This window comes from Arabidopsis lyrata (assembly GCF_000004255.2).
Source record: "Arabidopsis lyrata subsp. lyrata unplaced genomic scaffold ARALYscaffold_4, whole genome shotgun sequence".
Taxonomy (NCBI): domain Eukaryota; kingdom Viridiplantae; phylum Streptophyta; class Magnoliopsida; order Brassicales; family Brassicaceae; genus Arabidopsis; species Arabidopsis lyrata.
In genome coordinates this window covers 3,028,393-3,046,739 of record NW_003302552.1, presented here as the reverse complement: position 1 = coordinate 3,046,739, position 18,347 = coordinate 3,028,393, and the positions used below count along the sequence as shown (strand labels likewise).

Here is an 18,347-nt window from a genome sequence, read left to right as displayed (position 1 = left end):
CCAAGACTACGTCCTTTTAGAAAAGCCGCTTGATTTGGGCTAATGCATTCTTGAAGAATTGGTTTTAGCCTGCTCGCTATGATTTTGGAGATCACTTTGTATATGATGTTACAACAGCTAATAGGACGGTAATCTCCTAACTTGCAAGCTTCTAGTTTCTTAGGTATAAGGGTGATAGCAGTGTTATTCAGGTCTTTCAGTAGCCTACCATTCCTGAAAAATCCCTTCACTGCCGCCACCACATCTCTTCCAACTGTATCCCCAAGAAGCTCTTAAAAATTCCACAGAATAACCGTCTGGACCTGGGCTTTTGTTCAATGGCATTGCAAAAACCGTATGTTCGATCTCTTCATCTAAAACCTCTTTTTGCAGATCATGTGATGTAGGAGAAATTTAGGGAATTTACCTTTTCTTTTAATATTTACTTATTTCACGTTTTCTATTTTGTTTAAGGGTTTTCTATTTTATGTTTTGGTTTTATTCTCTATATATATAGAGATCCTAGGTTATTTACCGGGGATGTTTTTTTTGATTCTAATTAATAAGAACAGAGAGCTTTCTCTTTTCCTGGTGGATTCCAGACCCTTTTCTGGTGGATTCCAGAGTTTTATCATTAAGTTCGTCGCTAGCGAACTTGATTTCTATCTAGGCATAGTGTTTGCTATTCCTAGAGATTCCGACTGCGTCAAGTGGTATCAGAGCAGGCAATCTCCTACTCTTTTCGAAGCTTGAACAGCTATGGGTGATCAACCAGTAACCAAGGCCGACATGGAGGGTTTCACAGCAAGTTTGAAAGACTCAACCACGAACCTGGCAAATCTGGTGGCAGCGTTAACTAATCAGATTGCAGCATTAACCAATCAGATTGCTAACGCAGGACAAGGAGGAGGAGAAGGAATGGGACGAAATCAGAATCAACAAGGCAGACACAATCGACAACAAGGCAGAGAAGGAGAACAAGTGGTGTTTAACGAAAATCAGCAAAGAGGCAGAGAAAGAGAACCGGCTAGGCTTAACGAAAATCAGCAGAGAAACCAGGGAAGAGGAATCCCAAGAGTGGAAAACAATCGTGTTGTGATTGATGAAAATACAAGTTCTAATGAAGAATCCATGAAGGAAGAGATTGGTCAAGAGAATCTACATAATAATTATGATTCTCACATGGATGCTAAAGAAGAACTCGTGAAGGACGAGATAGTTGATCAAGGGAATAAACAAAGCAATCATGTGAAGACTGATATTCTATTATTCTATGGAATTTCAGAAGTGGATGAGATGTTAATTACTCCAGAAGAGAAGCTAGTGGTACAAAGGAATCTCAAGACGTTAATTGCACATGAACATGAGAAGCACTACAAGGAAGAGAATCCAAGGAGAAAGAAATCAAGCGTCTTAGTTATGATTCATTACAAGAAAAGGCTAGATGCGAATTTCAAAAAAACTAATGGGTTGCTAAGTGTTGTTAAGAAGAAGACAACAATCCCAGAGGACCTTCCAGAGATTCTAACTAATTTGAGAGAGTTAGATTCAGACGGTTATTTACATGACTTCCCTCCTATGCGGGACAAAGCAAATGAGATTCTTTAATCAGAAGAGAACTTGAGGACAAGTTCTTCAGAAGTGGAGGAGACTGATGTAGGAGAAATTTAGGGAATTTACCTTTTCTTTTAATATTTACTTATTTCACGTTTTCTATTTTGTTTAAGGGTTTTCTATTTTATGTTTTGGTTTTATTCTCTATATATATAGAGATCCTAGGTTATTTACCGGGGATGTTTTTTTTGATTCTAATTAATAAGAACAGAGAGCTTTCTCTTTTCCTGGTGGATTCCAGACCCTTTTCTGGTGGATTCCAGAGTTTTATCATTAAGTTCGTCGCTAGCGAACTTGATTTCTATCTAGGCATAGTGTTTGCTATTCCTAGAGATTCCGACTGCGTCATCATGCCTCTGACTATCATTGCATCTAAAGAGTAGCACTTTTTGTAACTGAGAGTCCGAACATGGAGAAATTGGCAAATCAGTACAACCAAATATACCTTGGAAATACTCAGCTGAATGAGACTTAATGCCTTTGGTTGTGCCAATCATAGTATCATTACTATCTCTAAGAAAGTGGATGTGATTTCGAGTCACTCTTTGTGCAACCGTCTTGTGGAAGAAAGCAGTATTTTTGTCCCCTAAATCCATCCATTGGGCTCTTGACCTTTGCCGATAATTGTAACACCCGTCATGCCTTATAGGCCAAGACAATGTGTTATTCATAATTCTTTAAAGATTCAAAATTTCTTCAACGTCTCATAAAGCTTATTAATCTAAGGGAAAAAAATAAAAGGGGTGAACACAATGGCAAAATTCTAATCACACTCAACAATCATTGCATAGCATAAAATCAGACTCCACATTCTCAAACATACATCTAACAAACATACATATTCTTACATTACTCAATCATATACAAAATCAACAACAATAAAGCTAAACCGAAATCCCATCGGCTTAGCATGACACGAAACCAATCCCAGGTTCGTCCAATCGCCAGGCACGAAACCAATCCCAGGTTCGTCCAATTACTAGGTACGAAACCAATCTCAGGTTCGCCCATCACGAGACACGAAACCAATCTCAGGTTCGTGCCCCCATCACATCAACTCATTTCATATTATCACACATCAATCATCATGAATCTTATCATCATATCATAGCACGCAATAGCAAACAATAGACATATATCCAATCACATAGTTTCCAAGCCTATACAAGCAATTCATGAAGAACATGCTTAGAAAATAATCATTGTGTTTTCACGATTACCACCCTCACCTTAGCTTTAACTTATTCGAGACGCTACGGTTCGAATACGGATTTCAAGTTTGGTTCTCCATCAAACAAGTCATAGTTTCATGCCTCATAAATTTTCCAGTAAAGCTTCATCTCAATCCCACCTCGTTTGACCAATCAAACAATAGAACTTGTCACCATTTACTCTATAATGAACTGTCTCGGAAACATAAGAACAAAACAATAACTAACCGTTCAAAACGGAATCCCACCGTTGAATCTATAGGCTGTAGTACCATGAATAACTCCACCAAATTTCAGCTCGATCGAAGTAGGTTTGGGCCTCCAAACGTTGTCCTAAAGAAGCCACCTCAGATCTGTTTTCTAGGGTTTCTGGGTTTGACAGATTCTGCAGTTACTTGTCCAGAAAGCAACAGCCATAACTTCTTGAATGTAACCCCGATTCAAGATACGTAAGTTGTTATGTAATCTTGGGTTTCTAAGCATCTCATACATACTCTTAATTTGCAAAAAAAATATCATATCATGCACCGACGAGCCTCCAAAGTGGCCTCCTCCACACTACTTTTATTTCCTTCTTTCTCTTTCTTATTCTTCTCTCCTTCACCTCTGTTCACTCTGGCTTTGTTCCTCCACCACTGTCGAGGCTTGCCACAGCTACGACATGACTATTCAGACTTGCCAATGATTTCCACCATCTCCGCTTCATCTCGTTCTCTATCCTCACCTCACGGCTCTCTCTCTTCTCCTCCCTTTCTCTCCCTTTTCCAATGATACATACACAGCCACAACACAACTAAGGTGGCTCTAGGACTCAGGTTTCTTCTCCTCTCCTGTTGCTCTGCCCAACACATCTCCTCCTTTAAAGATGGTCGATCACCATAACGTCAAACTAAACGTCGTCTCACAAACTCAACAACGATGGCTCACGAACTCGACACTAACGACCCACAAAGCTTTTACTATGTTACAGCTGCTGCCCTTAGGGTTTAGGTTTAGGTTTCTCTTGTGACGGCTCGTAGAGAAGAAGATACATACATGTACTCTATACACACAAACGACCATGACCTTTGTCGTTTAAGTGATATAGATATTGGGCTTATTGGGCTTTGTCTAATATTAAATTTTGGGATGTTACAATAATACTTTTCCTCTGCTTTTTGAAGGGTTTTCCATTTTGCTCGTGCTTGATGCTAGCAGAATCAGGATTTGTCAAGAGAATCCGTTGCAGCTCTAAAACTTTTTTAGCTTGTGCTGTTACTCTCTCTGAGATACCACTGTAATATCGCTTGTTGATACGTCTGAGAACTTTTTTCATAAGTTTTAACGATCTCGCAAGCTTAAATTGAAAAGATCCATTTATTACCTCACAGTTCCATGCTTCCTTGACAGAGTCTTCATACTCCAGATGGTCGATCACATGATGGAAAAACTTGAATGGTTTGCATAAATGTCGCTGAAGGGAAGGAACCCGAAATAGGCATACCGCATGATCAGACTGTTGCGGCTCTAGAAAGTCTGCGTATGCATCCGGAAACAAGTCAGACCATTTTTGATTTATGAGAGCATGATCAATTTTCTTGGAGATAGGGTTATCATCTTGGTTATTCCACCAAGTTAACGGCAGTCCCTTTGCCTGCGCCTCAAATAACTCAGCATCTTGCAATGCCAGATTGAAATCATCAATACCAGAAGTGTCAACATTTATCCATTGGTGGTTTGAATGATGAGTTGACCGTAGGATCTGGTTGAAATCTCCAGCGACAGCCCATGGATGCCTAGACAAAGGAGTAGAAACATTCAAAAGATGTAACTCATCCCACAGAGAGTGCCTATCTTCGACTTGGTTGAAACCATACACAAAAGTCACAGTGAGATTCACATTCTCAGCCTGAATAAAAATACCACAAGTTACCGCATGAGCCGAAGCTTGGTAAATTAAGACTGAAATTAAGCTCTAGATATTCTCCCAGCTCTTATTCCTTGTAAGTGAGTTTCACAGAAAGCACCAAAAAGTGGCCTATGGATATTAATCCAATCTTTGGTCATGGAGTGGCGTTCATTACTATTCAGACCTCTTATAATGATATTAATGTTGGTTTGTGACCTTACGGCCACTCTTCCGGTTAGACACCAGGAAGAAAGGTAGATCAGGCTCCTCATCAGCCTTACTGCATTCAATCTCAGGTGTGGCCTCTGCAGGAGCTAAAGGCTCATGATTGTTGTTTATTCCTTCTAGTGGAGGAAGAAGAAAAATATATATATATATTATATATATAAAAAGAAGAAAAAGGAAAATATATGTTGGTGTCGGCAAGAGAAAAAAAATATATAACACGAAAGAAAAAAAAAAGAGAGAGGATTTAAAGAGGAGAAAAACAGAACTGTGAAGGTTTGTGGTGTTGAACGTTTGGACACTCAAACGAGCTTCGATTTGGCTGATTTTTGGAGAGTATCTTCGTGACTCAGTGGTCTTCAGATTCAACGGTGGAGATTTGGTTTCAACGGTTGGTTTGTGAGAAATCCGAGTTTTAACGTGGCTGGTCGTGTCTGGATTTTCCAGAGTTTCCTGCAGCATATGTCGTGAGTGTTTGGAAGATCCAACGGTGAGTTCTTCTCGGTTTTGAGCTGAAATTTTGCAGAGGTGTTCCTGACCTGTTTATCTAGGATTTGTACGGTGGAGATTTGATTTGGTGACCGGAATCTTAGCGAACCTAGGGTCGTTTGGAACTGCTTATTTCTAAGCTCTTGTATTGCTCTCTTGCTGAGTTTTTCTTGTGTTTGGAGATTGCTCTTTGGAGCCTTAGTCTCTGTATCTGTTCTTGTGGAACAGGGAGGACGTGGTTGTAACACTCATACATTTGATATAGTGGATTTTGAGTGGACTACGGTCCCGTGGTTTTTCCTTCTCACATCGAGAAGGTTTTCCACGTAAAAATTGGTGGTCTCATTTACTTTAAGTTTTTGAAGTTATTGCTGCCAAGTCCATTGTATTTTTCTCACAAGGTTCACATTAGTTCGGGTGAAACTTTAGTCCGCTGCGTAATCGTGTGTTGTTTCCCCAACAGAGTGGTATCAGAGCTTCTTGGTTTTGAGCTTTGGGTTTGATAACTTTGGGTTATTAATTTGCTTCTGTGAGCGATGGAAAATATGGGCAGGATGGAAAATATGGGCAGAATGATAAGCTTGAATGGTTCTAATTATCATCTATGGAAAGGCAAGATGGAAGATTTGCTTTTTGTGAAAGAATTTCATGTTCCAGTCTTTGAGGAGAAGAAACCTGTAGAGAAGACTGATGATCAGTGGAAGTTGCAACATCGCCAAGTGTGTGGTTTGATAAGGCAATGGGTAGATGATAATGTGTTGAATCATATTGAAAATGAGATTGATGCTCGTTCTTTGTGGTTGAAGCTAGAGCAATTGTACGCTCGGAAGACCGGGAATGATAAGATGTACATGATCAAGAAGTTGATTGAGTTGAGGTATCAGGAGGGAACTCCAATGACTGATCACTTAAATGTATTTCAGGGGCTGCTCAATAAACTGTCTGATATGGGAATCAAGTTTGAGGATGAGATTCACGGTCTGTGGCTTCTTGGTACACTACCAGATTCATGGGAGGTGTTTAGGATGTCTCTTTGTAACTCTACTTCGAATGGTGTTATTTCGATGGATATGGTGAAAAACAGTGTCTTGAATGAGGAAACTAGAAGGCAGTCAAATGCTAGTTCCTCAAGATCAGATGTGTTAGTCACTGAGTCAAGGGGGAGGAGTTCATCTAGAGATCCCAAGAAAGATAAGAACAGGAGCAGGAGCAAATCTAACAAATTTGCGAATTTAGAGTGCCATTATTGTCATAAGAAAGGGCACATAAAGAAAGACTGCTGGAAGTTGAAGAAAGACAAGCAGCAAGGGAAGCAAGAAGAAGTAGATCGTGTGACAATCACTGACGATCAATTTCTCATTCTTCTTGAAGATGATGCCATTAATGTATGTCAAGACACCAGTTGGGTGGTTGATAGTGGAGCTACTACTCATGCTACATCACAGCGGGATTTGTTCTCTACCTATACTCCGGGTAGTTATGGTTCTGTGAAGATGGGGAATGATGGTTTGGCTCAGGTTGTTGGCATTGGTGATATTTGCTTGGAGACTAGTATTGGGACTAGACTTATGCTTAAAGATGTTAAGCATGTCCCAGATCTTCGGATGAATTTGATATCTACGGGAAGACTTGATGATGAAGGTTTCTACAGTTTACACGGCGGTGGTAAATGGAAGCTTTCACGTGGTTCTTTGGTTGTGGCTCGAGGGGAGAAGCTTTCATCTTTCTATTTGATGCAGGCTAAGGTCTCCAAAGACAGTGTTAATGCTTTGGAGAATGATCATGCCATGGAATTGTGGCATAAGAGACTCGGTCACATGAGTGAGAAGGGAATGTCTGTGTTGTCTAAGAAGGAAGCTATTCCAGGTATCTCCGGTTTGCACTTGGAGAAATGTGCGCATTGTTTGCGGGGAAAACAACACAGGGTCTCTTTCAAGTCTTCTGCACCTTCTAGAAAACCTGAGGTACTTGATCTGGTTCATTCAGATGTGTCTGGTCCAATGAAAACAAAATCTCTTGGTGGTGCATCATATTTTGTCACTTTCATTGATGATCATTCAAGGAAGTTGTGGGTTTTTACTATGACGACGAAAGATCAGGTTCTAGGATACTTCAAGCAGTTTGTGGCATTGGTTGAGAGACAGACGGGAAAGAAGTTGAAGTGTATCCGTAGTGATAATGGTGGTGAGTATTCTGGACCATTTGATGTTTATTGCAAGGAACATGGTATTAGACATCAGTTCACGCCGCCTAAGACTCCACAGTTGAATGGGTTGGCTAAGAGGATGAACAGAACTATTGTCGAGAGAATGAGATGTTTGATTTCACAATCAGGCTTGGCGATGACTTTCTGGGGTGAGGCTTTAAGCACGGTTGTTCATGTGCTGAATCTATCACCGAGTGCTCCATTGGAGGGTGATATTCCAGAGAGGGTGTGGACCGGTAAGAACGTTTCTTATGGTCATTTGAGGGTCTTTGGGTGTAAGGCATTTGTTCATATTCCCAAGGATGAAAGGTCGAAGCTTGAGATGAAGTCGCGACAATGTGTGTTCATTGGTTATGGTCAGGATGAGTTTGGATACAGATTTTATGATCCCGTTGAGAAGAAGCTCATTAGGAGCAGAGATGTTGTGTTCATGGAAGATCAAACGATTAAGGACATTGACAAGTCCGGAAATCCAACTCAGAGTTATGAGAGTTTGATTGATTCAGTGGTTGCTCCTTCTACATCGGTTCACGGTCAGGTCGAGGATGAGGTTCAAGTTGATACACCTGGTGCAGATGCTCCCGCACATGATGATGGTATTGGTGATCATGATGACGATCATGGTGAGACACCAACTACCGAGAACCCTCCTATTGTTAGAAGATCTGAGAGAGGTCTAAAACCATCGACAAGGTATGATCCTAGTGAGTATGTGCTACTTACTGATGGGGGAGAACCTGAGAGCTTTGATGAAGCTTTAGAGGATGAACACAAAGATGAATGGCATGATGCCATGGGTGACGAGATGGATTCTTTTGCAGAGAACCATACTTTTGAGTTGGTGAAATTGCCTAAGGGCAAGAAGGCATTGCTTAATAAGTGGGTGTACAAGATTAAGCATGATGAGACCAGTTTGTCACCTCGATACAAGGCTAGATTGGTTGTGAAAGGGTACGGCCAAAAGAAGGGGATTGATTATGATGAAATCTTTTCTCCTGTTGTGAAGATGTCATCCATTCGGGTTGTACTTGGATTGGCAGCGAGCCTTGATCTAGAGGTTGAGCAAATGGATGTAAAGACTGCTTTTCTTCATGGAGATTTGGAGGAAGAGATTTACATGGTACAACCGGAAGGCTTTGTGAAAAAGGGCAAAGAGGATTTAGTTTGTCGCTTGAAGAAAAGTCTTTATGGTTTGAAACAGGCACCAAGGCAGTGGTATAAGAAGTTTGAGTCAGTTATGGGGGAGCATGGTTATAAGAAGACTACTTCTGATCATTGTGTGTTTGTGCAAATGTTTGGTGAAGATGATTTTATCGTCTTGCTATTGTATGTTGATGACATGTTGATTGTTGGCAAGAACTTGAGCAGAATTCAAGAGTTGAAGAACCAGCTTGGAAAGTCCTTTGCCATGAAAGATTTGGGTCCAGCGAAACAGATTCTTGGTATGAGAATTGTTCGAGATAGAGGTGAGAAGTTGATTTACTTATCTCAGGAGAGGTACATTGAAAAGGTACTTCAAAGGTTTCACATGGACAAGTCTAAAGTTGTTAGCACTCCTCTTGCTACACACTTTAGATTGAACAGTCAACATAGTCCGAAAACAAAGTTGGAGAAAGAAGATATGGCACGGGTTCCATATGCTTCTGCAGTTGGTAGCTTGATGTATGCTATGGTCTGTACAAGACCTGATATAGCTCACGCTGTTGGTACAGTTAGTCGTTTTCTCTCCAATCCTGGAAGAGAACACTGGAATGCTGTGAAGTGGATTTTGAGATATCTTCGAGGGACTTCTGATTTGAAGCTTACTTTTGGAGGTGATAAGCCACTACTTGTCAGTTATACTGATTCTGATTTGTCTGGGGATCCTGATTCCAGTAAGTCTACTTCGGGTTACTTGGTAACATTTGCTGGGGGAGCTGTGGCATGGCAATCAAGGTTACAGAAGTGTGTTGCACTTTCTACCACTGAAGCTGAGTTTATAGCCGCAACAGAAGCTTGTAAGGAGTTGTTGTGGATGAAAAATTATCTTGAGGATCTCGGTTTCAAGCAAGATAATTATGTATTGCTTTGTGATAACGAAGGCGCAATTCATCTTGGAAAGAACTCTACATTTCATTCGCGTTCGAAACACATTAATAGAAGGTATCATTGGATACGTGATGTGGTTGCTTCTAAGGAAGTGGAACTTGCAAAAGTTCATACGGATGATAATGGAGCTGATATGATGACAAAGTCATTACCGAGGGGGAAGCTTGAAGTATGCCGAGAGATAGCCGGAATGGCTGTTTCCTCCACCTAGTCGGAGGGGGAGTTTGTTGTTTATTCCTTCTAGTGGAGGAAGAAGAAAAATATATATATATATATTATATATATAAAAAGAAGAAAAAGGAAAATATATGTTGGTGTCGGCAAGAGAAAAAAAATATATAACACGAAAGAAAAAAAAAAGAGAGAGAGGATTTAAAGAGGAGAAAAACAGAACTGTGAAGGTTTGTGGTGTTGAACGTTTGGACACTCAAACGAGCTTCGATTTGGCTGATTTTTGGAGAGTAGCTTCGTGACTCAGTGGTCTTCAGATTCAACGGTGGAGATTTGGTTTCAACGGTTGGTTTGTGAGAAATCAGAGTTTTAACGTGGCTGGTCGTGTCTGGATTTTCCAGAGTTTCCTGCAGCATATGTCGTGAGTGTTTGGAAGATCCAACGGTGAGTTCTTCTCGGTTTTGAGCTGAAATTTTGCAGAGGTGTTCCTGACCTGTTTATCTAGGATTTGTACGGTGGAGATTTGATTTGGTGACCGGAATCTTAGCGAACCTAGGGTCGTTTGGAACTGCTTATTTCTAAGCTCTTGTATTGCTCTCTTGCTGAGTTTTTCTTGTGTTTGGAGATTGCTCTTTGGAGCCTTAGTCTCTGTATCTGTTCTTGTGGAACAGGGAGGACGTGGTTGTAACACTCATACATTTGATATAGTGGATTTTGAGTGGACTACGGTCCCGTGGTTTTTCCTTCTCACATCGAGAAGGTTTTCCACGTAAAAATTGGTGGTCTCATTTACTTTAAGTTTTTGAAGTTATTGCTGCCAAGTCCATTGTATTTTCCTCACAAGGTTCACATTAGTTTGGGTGAAACTTTAGTCCGCTGCGTAATCGTGTGTTGTTTCCCCAACAATGATGACCCGAATCATCTACCACACCTTGACTTGATACCACACTACAATCCGAAACCACACCAAGCACATGCTTACCAATATCTGATGCCGTACCAAAATCTGATATAACACTCAAATCCAACGCAACACCATCATGTACATGCTGAACAATCCCTGATACCGTACCATGTTCTGAAATAATAGCATCACTTACTGAGCATGAAACTTCTTCTCCCTTAGACTCAGCTGATTTTCCATCCATACTTGCTATAACAGTTGAGGTTCGAATAGCTGCTGTTGGAGGAGGCCTTGATCTGCCCATACGTGAATTATCATCCTTACGTGCTTGCCTAGACCGACGAGACGAACGACCCCTTCTGCTAGAAGACCTCCTTTGCACTTTCCTTCCTGAGGTAGAAGCCTTATGCATACACTCACTTGTAGCATGACCAAAGACTTTGCACTCAGTACACTGAGGTGGTAACCAAGGATATGATACATCTATCTCAAATTCTCTTCCATCACTGTAGCCTGAGACAATACAAGTAGGAAGGTCCTTCAATAGATTTACCCTCACTATGATTTTTGCGACCTCAAAATTTTCTTTCCTTGCTGTTTCCTCGAGTTTATAATTTAAAGGTCAGTGAATGTATAATAATGTACAAGTTGAACCCATCAACGAAACTTTGGGAGTAGTTGGGTGGTGTCTTTTAAAATGATAGATGGAGTGAAGATGTGGTTGAAGTAGTCGTTTCAACTGATGTAACGTCATGCGGTTGTCTACACATGAACCATTTCTGAAGTAGTTGGGAAGCCAGTGTCGGATCTCTAAAAGCGGAATAAGGAAGCTCTGTTCCTGATGGTGCGATCAATGGCATGGAGTTTGTACTACATTGGAGTGAATCCTCTTATTTCTTTCTCTCCATAGCTCATATATTGTCAATGGCCAAACTAGGATAAGTATATCCTTCGAAATACGTTTCAGTCCTCGAGAAGATAGGTAAGTCAGAATTGTTGATCCTCAAAATCAAACAAGTATGTATTCGGAATCTTAAGGGTGAAAGAAGAATCTCTTCTTTAAAGAACGAGCCGACAATTACAAAAATAGACGAGGTAAAAATTTAGAATACGAGCCGAACCGCAAAGTGCTCTGACAGTTGTATAATATTCTCTGTGAAAACCGTTATCCCGGGATCCCTTTACAAACATTCTTTTTTGCTATTTATAGGATGCAGAAGTAGGGTACACTGTTCGTGCGAAATGTCCTTTTTGCCCCTTTGGTCGGTGGAAAATCGAATTGGGCCTTTCTTGGGCTTCTGCTGGGCCACAGGGAAACATGGGCCTGTTTGTAAAGGGTTTAGGCCCGTTAAGGGGTTTGGGCTCGAGCCCAAAACCCACCATCAACAGTAGCCCCCCAACCCTAGTGCGTAGTGATGACGCGGCTAGGGTTGCAATCATTTCGCCGTTCTCGCTTCGACTTCCTTCGCGTGTTTTCGAGGCGCGTGTGATGGACGCTCTCTTCTGATTCGTCTACTGCCGCTCCCGAGACATTGGAAAACGGGTCGTTCACGTGTTGCGGGCGACGAAGGTGTGATGATTACGCCGTTCTTCGAGACGCACTGATGACGCGGTTTTTCTTCGACCGACTCCCTCTATAAATACTTCGCTTCCTCCTCATTCCTTTCATTCTTTCTCCGCATCGATTTCGAAGGTATTCTCTCTGTTCTCTCTCCTTTTCTCAGCGCGTCTTTTCTTATTTTCTGATTATGTCTTCAAGTGTCGGTTCTTTCGAATCCGTCTCCGACCATCGCCGATCTCGTACTTCCGACGAGTCGAATATCCGGTCTGTTGACAGTTTTCTCAACGAATCTGTCAGCAACTCCCGGGGTCGTAGATCTAGAACCTCTTCCAGATCGTCGGCCTCGTCCGTCGCCAGAGACTCTCCAGTTGTTACAGAGTTACGACGTCGCGAGCTCGAAAGTCGCGTGGGAGCAGCCGGACCGAGTGCAAATCCTAAGTCCGTTACAACCATGTGCCTTCGCGATGACGACAGTGACGCGGCATCTATAGATGAGGATAACGTACCGCTCATCAGACGCAAATCTTCTATCATTAGAGCGGCTCGTTCTGTTGGCCCGTCATCTGATATCGCCGATCGTTTGGACATCATTCCATTGACAAGGCGGGTGCCCGCCCCGGTTGGGTTTGTTCAGCCCGGCGGACCGGCACCGGGAATTCCGGATTACCTTCAACCGACGTCGTCGAAGAGCGAGACGATTGAGCTTTCTCTCCACTTTTGCGATGCTCCAGCTTCCCTAAATACGCTCATCTCGAACCCGTGGGATCATCCCTGGACTGCTCCGCCTGGATATCTTTGTGTATATGAAAAGCTCATCACTGACTACGGGCTGACTTTCCCAATTCCGGCGTTCTTGCTTCAATACGCTTCGCGGCGAAAAATGGCGTTTGCGCAACTTTCTCCGGCTGCTATTCGGAATGCTTACGGCCTGATTCGTTTGGCTGAGCAGTGCGGCGTCGAACCTCGTTGTTCTCTGTACGAGGAATTGACGACGAAGAAGAATTTCGGGAAATCCAAGCCGGGCTTGGTGTATACTCAGTCTTCGCTGACCCCAAAGTTGGTTGTTGGTGCGAAGAGTAAGACCAACGATTGGCTTCATTGGTACTTCTTTGTTAAGATCGACAACGATTCCGCTGGGGACGTGGTCGTCACGAATTACCATGGGTGGACTATTTCACCCGGTAGTTTGCTTATCCCTCCGAGGTCGATTCCTTGTTAACTGATTATCTATCTAACTTGCTTTTCTCGTTTCTTTTCCTCTTGTAGTTCGTTGTCCCAAGATCTTGGACCCGTATCCTGAGAAACTTCGCGACGACGTTAAGAAGATTCTAGCTTTGTGCCCGTATACCTGGCCTAACGAAGAAGATCCTGTTCGTCGCCCTTCCTCAAAACAAAAGAAAACGAGCCGAAGAGGAGGTCCTTCGAAAGCAAGGAAGGTTAACACGACTCCAGGTCGGCCTTGATCTTTCCCTTCTTTCTTTATTCGTTTGATGAGTGCGTACGATTTTTCTTACATTCTTCTCTCCCCTTTCTTTTACATACCAGCTCCTTCAAAGATTATGGGGAAAATGAACGTCGACGCGGTGGGTGATTACTCATCAAGATACAAGAAGAAGTCGTCGGTGACGCCGTCGAAGAGGATGAGCTGGGAGGAAGACGAGGCCATGGCCTTAGGGAAACGTCTTTCCTTAGCCGAACACGAGGCTAAGGAGAGTGAGCGACGATCTTCAGGTCGTCGGGATAGGAGAGATGAAGGTGACCATCGTGATCGACGCGGTAATGGTGTTGTTGGTGCCGATCGTTCGGAAGCAAGATCCGACGTAGAGAGGGAGAGGAGGGAGAAAGAGGTGGCTGAAGCGAGGTCAGCTAAGCTACCTGTTGCCGAGACTTCTCACGATGTGCCCTTAGGCGGCAGGGAGGTTATTTTGTATGACAACTCTCAGGTCGAGCCGACCAAGAAGCGGACTGCTGATGAGTCCGAACCGGTGCGTTCGGACCCGACCAAGAAACAAAGGACGGCCTGGGCCCCTGACTATAGGTGGCGATATGATTATAACGGGCGCGACGTTCATATCTCGACTGATTCCACATCCTGTGCAGAGCTGTTCCGCAAGCTTCACGTCGGTCCATCTCCCTTCTTCGAGCTCCAAGATATGTGGGAGAGAACGGTGTTCACTGACGCTGCGAAGAAGACCGTTGCGGTAATGCCTTAAGAACTTTTCGCAATACTTTAAGTGTTTTGCTCTCTAACCGAGCTTTTACTTCTTTCTGTAGGCCATTGGCGCGATTGACAGGATGGCGTATATGTACGAGCGTCGCCTCCGCGTTGTTTCTGAGCAGAACACGGCCTCGAAGGATCACCAGAGGGCCTTGGCAGCCGAGACGAAGAGGGCCGATCAGGCGTCGAAGGGCTTGGAGAGTGCCAACTCCGAGGTGCAGCTTCTTCGCGAGGAGGTCGCCAAACTAAAGGAGGAACGGGATAACGCTCTTTCAGAACGGGAGAGTTGTCTTGAGGAGTTGTCAAAGTCCCGAGTTGACTTTAAGCACTTGGCCGAGCAGTCACAAGCCGAGGAAGCAAGGCTTCGGAAGCGGCGCACCGAATATGCTCGTATTCAAGTAACTAAGGCTCTCAAGGAGGCTGCAGACCAATTTCAGCAACGTCTCGATGGGATTCAGAGGCATTTCACTACCAAGGACGCGGCTTATCCCAAGTTCCTCGATTATAATCAGGCGGTCGGGAGCGTTGACCTGCTGAAGGCGCTGGCCGAAACTGGGGAGGTCGTCTTGAACTCGAAGGACGTGATTGAGAGGCTTGAAGCTGATGCGGAAGAGCTTAAGAACGAGGTCAATGCGTTCGACATTGCCGAGCTAGAGGAAGGCTGGAATGACGTCGGAAATCTCTTCACGGGATCTCTCGTCGCTGAGGAATTTGCGCCTTCGGTTGAAGGTGTTGGCAATGAAGTTGCTGGTGACATCGAGGCCGTCGACCAAGTCGTTGGTGACGGTGACGCTCGGGTCGGGGATCCTCTTCAAGACGAGGCCGCGTATTGAGCTTTTATGTCGTTTTTTTTAAGTTATTTGCCGCGTAGTCGGCTTTTGTAAGACTCCTGCCACTTTTGTTGGCCTTTCCTTTATTGAACTTCTATTTCGTTTATTATCTTTTGCTCATACCGTCGAGATCGTTCCGCGCAGGTTATTGAGGACGACCTCAATAACTTGGTCGATAATTGTGTTTCGGTTGGATCCAAGACACTCGGTGGTACGACCTACGAGGTCGTACCGCGCAAGTTATTGGGGACGACCTCAATAACTTGGTCGATAATTGTGTTTGGGTTGGACCCAAAACAATTTTTAGGTGTGACCTCCGGGGTCGGCTTATCCTGTTCGAATGATTAAAACGAGCGTGATTGCGAGTTCGGCCTCGGCTTACGTGACCAATCGTTTTAATCGTGCGAGTATGGAACTCGGCTTTCGTTCGATTAGACACCGGGCCAGGGTGCTAACGTATTTCGTTTCGTTTGTCTTTAAAAAGATAGATTTTATTAATATTTGCAGCTGTGCCTCGTAAACGAGGCTGCCTACGTACCCTCTGATCGGAGGGATCAAGCCGCTCGTAGTTCACATTACATAGATTTTTTTTTTTTTTTTTTTTTTTTTAATAATAGTATCGCTTCAGATGCATCGAATTCCATGTGCGGGGGACTTCGACGCCGGACATTGTGAGGAGTTCGTAGTCTCCGGGTCGGACGATCTTCGATATCTGATAGGGACCTTCCCAATTCGCGCCTAGCTTCCCGGCGTTGAGTTCGGCCGTGTTTTCGAACACTTTTCTGAGGACGAGGTCACCTTCGCTAAAATGCCGATTATGGACTTTCTTGTTGTAGTATTTTGCTGCGGCGAGTTGATAATTCTGGATTCGACATAGCGCGGTGTTGCGGTTTTCTTCCAGGTCGTCGAGACTGTGCCTCATCATTTCATCGTTGAGATCATTATTCTGTATCATCATGGAACGTCAGAGGCTCGTACACCCTACTTCGGCCGGGGCCATCGCTTCCATTCCGTAGGCTAAGGAAAACGGTGTTTGTTCGGTGGCGCTGCGCGGGGTCGTTCTGTATGACCATAGGACGCCGTCGAGTTCGTCTGCCCAGACTCTTTTTTTGGCTTCTAGCCGTTTTTTGAGTCCGGCGAGGATTGTTTTGTTTGTTGCCTCAGCCTGGCCGTTGCCTTGGGGGAAACGCAGTGTTGACTTGTTCAGACGAATTCTCCAGCTAGCGCAGAAATCGTCGAACTGTTGCGAAATAAACTGCGAGCCGTTGTCCGTGATTATTTCATACGGTAGGCCGTGCCGACAAATGATGTATTTCCAAACGAAGTTCTGTACGTCTTTGGCTTTGATCGTTGCATAGGATTCAGCTTCGACCCACTTGGTGAAGTAATCAGTCATGACGAGGATGAAGCGTTTTTGCCGCGAAGCTGGAAGTGGACCAACGATGTCCATGGCCCAACGCATGAAAGGGTATGGCGCGGCGCCAGCTTTCATCAGTTCGGTCGGCTGGTGGATGACGGGGGCGTGCCGTTGGCATTGCTCGTACTTGAGCACGTAGTTTTTACAATCCGAGATCATCGTCGGCCAGTAGTAATCGAGCTTTCTGATTTTGAGTGCGAGAGATCGTCCTCCTGAGTGGTTTCCACCTGCTCCCTCGTGTGTTTCTTTTATGACTTCTGCCGCGTCCGCCTTATGGAGGCAGCTGAGCACTGCCCCAGAGGCGTTGTACCGAAGTAAGCATTCGCGGTACAGAGTATATTTTGACGATTTGGCGCGTAGACGCCGTGCTTCCCATTTGTCTACCGGAACCGTCCCATCTGACAGGAAATCGCGTATTTCGAGGCACCAATCGTCGGGGTCGCTTATCGGATCTGGTGTGGCGCGGCTGCACACAAGGTTGATGGATTCGATCCCTTCAATGCTGGGGTGGTCGATGCTTTCGACTGGTATGACGCGGTGAAGGTCTGGGTCGGACGTTGAGGCTAGTGCTGCAAGGGCGTCTGCGGGAGCGTTATCTCCCCGTGGTATCTTGGTCAGCTCAAACTCTGTGAATTGTTTGGACAGACGCTGGACGACCTTGAGGTACGCGTCCATTCTATTATTTCTTGCTTCGTAGTCGCCGCTATATTGACTTGCTACGAGCTGTGAATCGATCATGGCACGGAGTCGTCGGACGTTCATCCCAATTACGAGTCGGAGTCCAGCGATGAGTGCTTCGTATTCGGCGACGTTGTTTGTCGCCGCGAAACGTAGCCGGAAGGACTGCTCCAACATTTCGCCGGTTGGAGAGACGAGCCTGATGCCGACACCCGATCCATGCGAAGAGGACGAGCCGTCTGAATATAGGGTCCAAGTACCATTCGTCTGATTGGTGCTTAGTGCGGTGTCGTCCGGGTCCATTACTGGTAACTCGACGATGAAGTCGGCGAGGACTTGAGATTTCATGGCTGGTCGAGCCCGGAAGTCGATATCGTATTCACTGAGTTCGACGGCCCACTTGGTCATCCTTCCAGACAGGCTCGGACTGTGTAACGCGGCTTTGATAGGTTGGTTTGTAAGCACGGCCACGGTATGAGACTGGAAGTAGGGACGCAACTTCCTCGCCGACGTAACGACTGCTAACGCAGCTTTTTCCATTGTAGGATAGCGGACCTCGGCCTCGATTAGCGATTTACTTACATAGAAGATTGGTCTCTGTTCGCCGCGGTCGTCTCGTACTAATACCCCGCTGACGGCCCAACTGGATACAGCTACGTATAAGAATAAAGTTTCACCATTCTCAGGTTTTGCGAGTACCGGTGGCGTCGTCAGATACGTCTTAAGTTCAGCGAACGCTTTCTCGCTTGCGTCGTCCCAGGTAAACTTGTCTCTTCGCTTTAGGAGGTTGTAGAACGGCAAACATTTGTCTGTCGACCTCGAGATGAATCGATTGAGGGCCGCGATCCGGCCGGTCAACCGTTGTACT

The 18,347-nt window shown here is 44.4% G+C and overlaps 3 protein-coding genes across 3 annotated transcripts; 1 reads left to right on the top strand and 2 right to left on the bottom strand.

Annotated features, from left to right (window-relative positions):
* Nucleotides 1–509: 509 nt before the first annotated feature.
* On the bottom strand, nucleotides 510–2,604 carry LOC110229420. Its single transcript, XM_021029548.1, is given in 2 exon segments — nucleotides 510–2,556; nucleotides 2,559–2,604. Coding segments are annotated over 2 exon segments (156 nt in total). The 3' UTR covers nucleotides 510–2,446.
* Nucleotides 2,605–4,045: 1,441 nt separating this feature from the next.
* LOC110229056 lies at nucleotides 4,046–5,379 on the bottom strand. Its single transcript, XM_021027856.1, has 4 exons — nucleotides 5,187–5,379; nucleotides 4,909–4,997; nucleotides 4,168–4,692; nucleotides 4,046–4,102 (listed from the first exon to the last, which is right to left on the bottom strand). The coding sequence occupies exons 1-4, from the start codon at nucleotides 5,377–5,379 to the stop codon at nucleotides 4,046–4,048; spliced, it is 864 nt and encodes a 287-aa protein (XP_020883515.1).
* Nucleotides 5,380–11,785: 6,406 nt separating this feature from the next.
* On the top strand, nucleotides 11,786–15,387 carry LOC110229054. Its single transcript, XM_021027853.1, has 3 exons — nucleotides 11,786–13,788; nucleotides 13,882–14,537; nucleotides 14,611–15,387. The coding sequence occupies exons 2-3, from the start codon at nucleotides 13,896–13,898 to the stop codon at nucleotides 15,385–15,387; spliced, it is 1,419 nt and encodes a 472-aa protein (XP_020883512.1). The 5' UTR covers nucleotides 11,786–13,788; nucleotides 13,882–13,895.
* Nucleotides 15,388–18,347: the final 2,960 nt, after the last annotated feature.

What these genes read in the sequence shown, in the direction of transcription:
- LOC110229054 (XM_021027853.1), top strand. Translation starts at nt 13,896, where the DNA reads ATGGGGAAAATGAACGTCGACGCGGTGGGTGATTACTCATCAAGATAC. An exon ending in CTGCGAAGAAGACCGTTGCG is followed by an intron (nt 14,538 to 14,610) that starts GTAATGCCTTAA and finishes TTCTTTCTGTAG; the next exon opens with GCCATTGGCGCGATTGACAG.
- LOC110229056 (XM_021027856.1), bottom strand. Translation starts at nt 5,379, where the DNA reads ATGCTGCAGGAAACTCTGGAAAATCCAGACACGACCAGCCACGTTAAA. An exon ending in CAACACCACAAACCTTCACA is followed by an intron (nt 4,998 to 5,186) that starts GTTCTGTTTTTC and finishes TAGCTCCTGCAG; the next exon opens with AGGCCACACCTGAGATTGAA. An exon ending in AGGAAGCATGGAACTGTGAG is followed by an intron (nt 4,103 to 4,167) that starts GTAATAAATGGA and finishes AAAAGTTCTCAG; the next exon opens with ACGTATCAACAAGCGATATT.